General features: G+C 39.3%; 1 protein-coding gene across 1 annotated transcript; it reads left to right on the top strand.

Annotated features, from left to right (window-relative positions):
• The first annotated feature begins 5,765 nt into the window (after positions 1-5,765).
• On the top strand, positions 5,766-7,774 carry LOC134215893 (myeloid differentiation primary response protein MyD88). Its single transcript, XM_062694981.1, has 4 exons — positions 5,766-6,322; positions 6,432-6,649; positions 6,810-7,150; positions 7,215-7,774. Exons 1-4 carry the CDS (start codon positions 5,974-5,976, stop codon positions 7,639-7,641), a joined length of 1,335 nt encoding a protein of 444 aa, XP_062550965.1. The 5' UTR covers positions 5,766-5,973; the 3' UTR covers positions 7,642-7,774.
• Positions 7,775-9,120: the final 1,346 nt, after the last annotated feature.

Here is a 9,120-nt window from a genome sequence, read left to right on the forward strand (position 1 = left end):
CATTAATGACGGGATAGGACGTAAAGCCCAAATGCTAGCCATGGGTGGAATGGAACTTCAAAACGTGTTCTACGGCATACCTGGAGCTGAAACGAATGATGATGATGGTTCTGATCTATACGAAAAGGCGAAACAGCAGCTGACTGAACATTTTTCTCCAAAGCAGCACGAAAGTTTTGAACGATTCCAGTTTTGGTCTATGTCCCCAGCCGACGAGGAATCTATCGAGAAATTTCTCCTTCATGCTCATTAGAAAGCGGATAAATGTTTTTTTGGCCAAAACGAAAATCAATGTCGTCAAATCGCTGTTTTGGATAAGTTTATTCAGAACTCACCTGAAGATCTGAAACGGAAACTGCTGGAAAAGGAAAGTTTAACACTTGACGGCGCAACGAAAATCATCAATGCACATCAGTCAATAAAACAGCAAGCTTCTTTGATGAAATCTGCCTCTAAAGTGAATATCAATCGTCTATCGGTCAGCAAACAATGAGTTCCATACTACAGAGATAGCGGACTTCTGGCGTATAAGGCAAGGTGTTCCCGATGTGGCCGATTGCAGCATAGAGATGACGAAAAATGCCCTGCTCTGAGTAAAACGTGCCATCGTTGTCACATGAAAGGACATTTTCAGTCTATGTGCAAATCCAATGTTGAACGAACTGTAAGATTATTGACTTAACATTACATAACATTACAATTATTACTTCGAATATTTCATTTTATCACTAATCCAAAAGGGAATGAAGCGAAAACATTAGCCTTACAGGTCGGGTCGTGAATATAACTGCTTCAAGCGGACGAAGACAGTAAGAAACATTGAAACCACTGAGGACAACGACACTAGCCGGGAGGACTTGTAAGTCTACAACATAGTTGATGAAGAAGACGAATTCATAAAATGTTGCGTTGGGGGAGTCGAAATTGGTATGCTGATTGATTCTGGTTCTACTTATAACTTGATAGATGACGCGACATGGCAGCTTTTGAAATTCAATGATGCCAAATTCACTGCTGAAAGACACGATGATACGAAGCGATTTCTAGCGTATGGAAGGGTTCCACTAAAACTATTAACAGTATTTGATGCGGTCCTTGAAATAAAAGATGGTCTTGAAAAAATGTCGACTGAGACAACATTCTACGTAATCGAGAGGGGCAGCAATCCTTGATAGGAAAAATTACTGCCCGTAAACTGGGACCAAGCACTTTTGGGATGAATATCAATCATGTAAAGAATACAAAATCGTTCCCATAAATCAAAGATTTTCAATTAACCTTACCAATTGATCGTACCGTTCTTCCCGTTATCCATCCTCTTCGCCGTTGCCCGATCCCCATTCTTGGTCATGTGAAATCAAAGCTAGACGAATTACTGGAAATGGGAATCATCGAACGTGTTACGAAGCCAACTTCGTGGGTGTGCCCCCTAGTCCCTATTATGAAAGACAACGGTGATATCAGGCTGTGTGTCGATATGAGACGAGCTAATCAAGCCATTCAGCGATTGAACCATCCATTACCCGTGTTTGAAGATTTGTTGCCAAAATTCAGTGGAGCCAAATATTTCACGACGTTGGACATTAAAGCATTCCACCAGGTTGAACTGGCGGAAGAAACTCGAGACATCACCACCTTCATTACGAACTGGGGATTATATCGTTATACTCGTCTTTTGTTCGGTGTAAATCACGCTCCAGAATTCTTCCAGAGCCTCATGGAAAGCATATTAGCAGAATGCCCTCGAACAGTTGTCTTCATTGACGACATTCTAATGTGGGGTTTGACAGAAGAGGAACATGACATCGCTGTAAAACAAACGTTGGATGTTTTGAATAGATACGGTCTATCACTGAATAACAGCAAATGCAAAGCAACTCGAAATCCAATTTCATGGACATAAATTGTCTGCTAATGGAGTTCTTCCATCGCAAGATAAAATAAAATCCCTCTCAGAATGTCGACCGCCACGAAACAAGGAAGAATTGCGAAGTTTTTTGGGACTCGTGACGTATATTTCCCGCTTCATTCCCAACTTGGCAACCGAAAGTCATCCGCTACGAGAACTTTTGAAGAATTCTAGCTATTTTCAATGGCTACCGCAACATAACAGCTGCTTCGAAAAACTTAAACAAAGAATCACAAACCTGGAACATTTGAGATATTATGATCCTAAAAATCAAACAGTTCTAGTAACGGATGCTTCTGGAGTGGGACTCGGAGCTGTGCTGGTGCAACTGAAAGATAACCTGCCTCGTGTCATCAGCTACGCATCGCGTAGCTTATCAGAAGCAGAAAAGCGAAATCCCCCTATAAAGAAAGAGGCGTTAGGAATTGTCTGGGGTATCGAACGATTCAAAATCTATTTGATCGGAATATCCTTCACATTAGAAACAGATCACCGACCCCTGGAGGTATTATTTTTATGACTATGTTACAAAAGAAAGTTCTGCAATTTATGTTACTATTATTCTTATTCAGGTCTTATTTACAACAAATTCACGTCCGACAGCTAGAATTGAAAGGTGGTTGCTAAGACTGCAAGCGTTCAGGTTTAGAGTTGTATACAAAAAGGGGTCATCGAATATCGCTGACACACTATGACGTTTGGCGGCACATGTCACTGATAACTCTTGGCAAGAAGACTCAGATGTTTATATAAGGAGGACGATGGTGTCAGCTTTGGCTGCACTGATCGATTACACTAAAGAGTCAGACTATGATCAAGACATGGAAAACACAATTCGGTCTATCCAAGAAACCGCTGCGATTGACATTTCGAAGGTTACTGAGGCTACTGAAATTGATGGTGAGCTGCAGGCCGTGAAAGATGCAATAATGACGGATAATTGGTCCTTAGTATAAGTTAAACAATATTCCGCATTTCGTACTGAACTATCGTATGCGAACAACCTTGTCTTTAGGGGGTCGAAGTTAGTCATTCCAGAAGTTTTGAGGAACAGAATGTTGATGCTAGCTCATGAAGGGCATCCAGGTCAATCCACTATGAAAAGACGTTTACGAGACCGATGTTGGTGGCCAAACATGGACCAAGAAGTAGTAAAGACATGGGAAAATGTGAAGGCTGCCGTTTGGTACAGATTCCAGATCCCCCAGAACCTATGTCGCGTAGACCATTGCCGGATAAACCCTGGATAGACATTGCAATCGATTTCCTCGTTCCGCTGCCATCTAGGGAGTACATTTAGGTGGTAATCGATTATTTCAGCAGACATGTTGATGTTGAGATAATGACGAACATTACTGCTAAGGAAAGAATAAAACGGCTGGATAAATTTTTTCGTATTTGGGATATTCCACGTACTATTACACTAGATAACGCGAAGCAATTTGTCGCAATCGAATTCGATGAGTACTGTCGGATGAAAGGAATAATCCGGAATCATACGTCACCGTATTGGCCCCAGGCGAATGGGGAGGTAGAACGCCAGAACCGCTCCCTTTTAAAGAGGCTGAAAATCGCCAACGCATTGTACGGCACCTGGCGTGCGGAGCTGGATCGATATTTAGATATGTATAACCATATGTAACCCCAAGTAACCATGAAGATGAACAACCTCGACGTTCGGAAAGACTACGGCAGCTATCCAATAGTTATAATTCAGGTAAACACTAAATTGTGAGAAAAATAAGTTTTGCTTTACATAAAATTTATATGCATATTAAATAACCAAATAATAATAAAATTATCTTTTCTTTATAAAAAGGGGGATGTGGTGGATAGCTCAAACAGTAAGTATAGATCACCGTCTTGTGTATGTGTCTCCATGTATGGGTATTGCCTTGGAGCATTCTAGGGTTAGACTAGCGAGTGCGCGAGCACAGTCGATCATTACTTAAGTTGGACGCGTGTGCTAAACATCTCGGTATCACAGGTGGTATTGAGATTATACGGGAACTATTTAAATCAACTTTATAAGTTCGCATATCGAACACTTCTAACTGGATCCTATCAGAGTCTATTATATATAGAGTTACGCAAAGAGTGAAGCCAAATCTACCTATTGAACTGTCAAACAGTCTACCTATCGAGCAAAGTAAACAAATGCTTGTTGGTAAAAGGAGAGTATTGTTATCGCCTAATGATTATTATGGCGAATTAAATATGATGTAGCGACACGAATCGGAAAAAAACACGGATAATGTAGCGACAAGAATCTCACGTGTTTGCACTATGTAGGTGACTTGGTTATCGTATTAAAAAGCTTTAGAAGTGAACACTCCCGTGAAGTCACTTGAAGGGTTGAGAAAGGGTTGACAAAATTGAAAGTTGTCAACATAATAACAAGAGCGTCATTCAGAATAAGAGTAAGAAGATCCTCTTTGCGCAACTTTATAATCAGAAACTTTGGATTTTACTATGTCAACTGTCAACTTGTGAGCTAACCGCCAGTCAAATTTCCAAAAACTTTTTAACTGGATTTTAAACATTTTGGGTCTACGAGTGTGAAAAAATAAATATTCTAATAAATGATTAGAAAAATATATTCTATTAAATGATTAAAGAAAAATCAACATGTGTTTGAAAATTAAAATAAAACCGATTTCTTACAAATTGGAATTTTATTATTTTATAATGTGAATTAACTAGACAATCATCGCCAATTTGAACGTGCGATGATTGTCATTTTTACATTACACGGAGATTTTCGTTTACCCATTAATGGGTACTTTTATGTGCTATCTCTCTCTTCGCAGAGATATTTACCCATTTTTTAAGTTCGGCCACCGAACTTTAAAAAATGTGTAAATTTTTCTGCAGGCAGAAAGATATAGCATATAAAAGTACCCTTTAATGGATAAATTGAGTTTATTCGTGTATATTATTGTTATGCTGACTACAAGCATGGCATTTTTTTGTCATCGCATTCCTTGTGTTCATACGTTCCAGAAAACGTGACTGTGTTCCCGAATCCGTGGCTGTTGTTCACGAAAAAATACATCGTGAACTTGTTAGCTCACGAATTCATGAACGCTTTTTGTTGCATGCGATTTATATCGTCACCAAAATTCTGAACGACTAGGGTCGGTGTACCAATAGTCGCCATACATAAGAACAACTATTTTTAAAAAAATAAGTAAAAGGCATGCGGGTTGATTTTATATATCAAGCGAAAGGTTTTACTTTCTGCTCCTTAGAACACCTGTGAAAACCACAATAAAATTTGTTATTATCCTCAAAATTGATTAATCCATAATAGGAACGCATGCACCAGTTGTGGCACTATTCTTAATTTTGGTTCCTTTTTTGGCAAATCCCATTGTTTTCTTATGGGACTGGCCGAATTGGGACCACTAGTGTCACAACTGGTGCAAAGGACAATAAAAATTAAGCAAAATCAATTTTTACAATTATGCTTTGCATGTTTTGGAGGAAATCAAAGGTGTTATCGGGTCATATGAATATGCTTTATCGATATGAACATGGTTTGCGGTGATTTGATTGGTCATTTGGCATATAAAGCACTAGTGCGACAACTGGTGCTATAGCCAAAACTGGTACACCTAGCCTATATTATATTTTTCATAGTATCTTTCTACATGTTCAATCAATTCGATGTTGGGTATGAGATTTACACATAAAGTCGACGCCTTGAATTCATTTTTAAAGCAACGACGAAGGAAAGTTTTTCCGTGTATACCTGCAAAAGGGGATATTTCGTACACATTAAAGCGCATTCATCAGTCCATTTACTGTGTACAGGCAGGTATTTTTTGACGTATGCGGTGGGTACATTCCGTGTCATATGCGCAGTCTCGTACCCGTCAAACATCAAAATCGAAGTCCATAAATGTAAACATTGCTATCTTTAAATCCTGTAATGGTTTATTGAGACATAATTTTATTTCTTAAGATAAGATTTAGATTGTCCCAGCTAGGTTTTGCGACCACATTAGATAGTGCTTTCAGTTTGTTTTTGAATCCGGAAGTGTGAGCTTAGGGCGTGGAAAATGGTGAATTGCGCGCCCGTAGAAGTATCTGTGAACGAATGCGTAGATCTAAGTAAAGTGCCATTAAGTGCTCTGAACCATCGAACATATCAATTACTGTCGGCGTTATTGAATCGGAAGAAAATATTCAAATCAGAGGACGGCTATTGTCGCGACTGGCGAGGATTGTTTCAAGCACTCAAATTGGAGAACCATTTGCTCGCAGAGTTGGAGAGTCACAAAAATCCGACTAAAAGGTTGCTGGATATTTGGGAGGAATCATCAAAAGGAGCTAATCTAAAACAGCTTCAGGAATTTCTCGGTATAATTGACAGATGGGATGTTTTGGACGATAGCAGTAAGTTGATTTGTAAGTATCGAGTGCGTAGATAATTAAATTTTATTATTTTAGCATAATAGAATTCCTTTTGATCAAGCTGTAAACATGTTCTTATTGGGACCTTTTGTTTGTTTTGCAGATAATGACGCAGAAACATTTTTATCGAAGAAATCTAATCAGACCAGTACAATCCAAACAGAAGAGCTTGGCTACAGCGAAGGAACCGACGAAGACATCATCACGAGGGATGATACACGACAGAAAAAGCAATTTTATGATGCCTTTATTTTATTTGCCGACGCCGATATTGAATTTGCAACTAAGATCATGGAACGTATGGAAGAGAGGAAATTGAAGGTAAGAGTTAATGTTAATTGATAAGTTTGTTGCAGACATAGCTTAGGTGGAGAGATTTTATGAATAGGAAATTATTTTGGTTCGGTGCACATTACTTCATGACAGCTTTAACTGATATAAAACATTTTGCAAAGCACTAACTAGTTTTCTTTCTTTCCAGCTTTGCGTAAAGGATAGAGACCTACTTGCCGGTATAACGTTCGAGCATGAAGCCATCATTAAACTAATCACCGAGCGATGCAGACGTTTAGTTGTTGTCATTTCGAGAGAATTTTTGAAAAGTTCGCTGAATAACTTCTTCGTTATGTATGCTCAAGCTTTGCAAATTGATCAAAAGAAGAGGAAAATTATACCGTGTGTATATGAAAGGTTGGAGCTCCCAGCAAATCTAAAGTTTTACTTTATCTTGGATTATAAACGGTCAAACAAACTGTACAACTTCTGGGATAAGTTGGAAGATGCCATTAAAGTTCGAACGGATTCACCTGAGAGCGTAATCAAGTAAGTTGTAATTTATAGTGTTTTTTGAATTCCTTTTTTATACTTTTGTTAATATTTATTTTAGGAATCAATCAAAATCAACGGGATCAGGTAACATTCCACAAATAAAAGTTGAAGTCGTGAACGATCCATCGGATGTTAAAACCGTACAACTACCACACAACGGAGAAGAACCGTCCGCTGTAACCTCGAATACATCAACGCAATACGCATTTTCTCAACAGCCGATCCAACAGAAATCTCTATCCTCTTGGGATTTGAGCAACACGCTTAACCGTGTCCTAACCAGCAAATCCAAGAATGCATCGTCGAGTGCATCTGAACTTCCATCCGGGGCAGATGCTAATGATCAGGAGTTAAAGAAAGTGAAATGGTATTCTAAGCTAAGGCTATCCTCCAGTAAATCCAGCTTGGATGGTACCAGTGATAGGTCGGAGAAGAAGAAGAGCAAATGGTACAAACCCAGTAAAAAGATAGCAACTGCAATGTGATATGCAAACTTGAGTGCCTTTATATCAACAAGGTTGACATTACCCATGTTTTATATTATGTTAACTTTCGAAACAAGAAGAATCACATATAAGCAATGTTTTGTTTAATTATAGATACGCACAATAAAGTTTTTATATTTGAAATATCTGTTTTGCAGTTCTTGGTAAATATATCGATAGAGTTTTAAAACATCGATCAGCTGTCCAAACGATGGCAATTGCTGACCATTCTCCTAAGTTTCGAGTTTATTTGGCAGTTACTTTGACTGTTCTTATGCCATATATAGTCTGTAAAGTAGTTACTAGTTTAATCGTTGACTTTTTTCTCGAATGAATACTCTTCGAGCATTTTTCTGCATTCTAAGCTTATGAGATTTTGTTCAAAGATGAGGTTTTCGTCGGACAGCTGTTTTACGTGCAGCTGTGTTTATGTTACGTGCTGCTGGAACGTGAGTTCGATAGCTGCCCAAGCCACGACATCAAAACCTTCATAGGAGATTTAAACGCTCAGGTTGCCACTGGAAGGAATGATCAGTGCCCACCGGCTGACGAACGAAAATGGCCTACGACTAATGCCACCAAGCCACCATTCGCAGTAGCTACTTCCAACACAGCCTTCCGTATCGACACACCAGACATAATCATAAATTGACCACATTTTGATTAATAGACGGCCATTATCGACGTCGGAACATATCGTAGTGCCAACATCGCCTCTGACCACTATCTGGTGATGGTTTAACTGCGCCCAAAACTATCCTCCATCAACAACGGTCGATATCAACGGCCACCTTAGAACGACCTTCTTCTTTTTATTGGCATTACATCCCCCACATGGACATTCCCGCCTCGAAACGATGGCGGAGCCAAAGGGAGTTTAGCCGGTATTACCGGTACGGTCGAGTCCGACACTCCAGTGCACTCCGTGTGGTAGCTTGGCAACTACAAAGCACGAGTGCTGGGTTAGTGTGTAAATGCATTCTTCCTTGTAAAAAAAGACTAACTGAAGCAATCTGCTCGATGAGGCCAATCTTGAGGACAACTGGAGTACAGCTAAATAAATCAGCTATTGACGAGCAGCAAAGAACAACGTCAGCTATGTGGGACTAAGTCGACGAAGACAAATTACCTATATCATTGATAGGGGAACTGTTCCGTTTTCCATCTCAATGAACATATATTCGTCTCATCGCAAAACAAAGAAATACAGCACCAATCTCAAAAAAATCACAAAAATAAGAAACAAACCCACTTCCTTTTCATTGCTTTGTTTTTGATGGGATGGAAATAGGAGCTATGGGATGAAGTGCCGAGCCGTTCCCCTATATGTTAAAAGCAGCAAAGGACCTATGTTTCTTCCCTGTGGAATACCAACGTTATCCGTACGCAAGGAACTTTTCTCGTTATCAATGGATACATATTGCCGCCTATCTTGCTAGTAACTCCGAATAATGTCTCTTGCGACACCTTTTATTCCGT

Source organism: Armigeres subalbatus, chromosome 2 (assembly GCF_024139115.2).
Source record: "Armigeres subalbatus isolate Guangzhou_Male chromosome 2, GZ_Asu_2, whole genome shotgun sequence".
NCBI lineage: Eukaryota > Metazoa > Arthropoda > Insecta > Diptera > Culicidae > Armigeres > Armigeres subalbatus.

Bases quoted from the DNA above. Each gene is read 5' to 3' on its own strand.
- LOC134215893 (XM_062694981.1), top strand. From the start codon at position 5,974: ATGGTGAATTGCGCGCCCGTAGAAGTATCTGTGAACGAATGCGTAGAT. The intron at 6,323-6,431 runs GTAAGTATCGAG...TTTGTTTTGCAG, and splicing joins CGATAGCAGTAAGTTGATTT to ATAATGACGCAGAAACATTT. The intron at 6,650-6,809 runs GTAAGAGTTAAT...CTTTCTTTCCAG, and splicing joins TGGAAGAGAGGAAATTGAAG to CTTTGCGTAAAGGATAGAGA.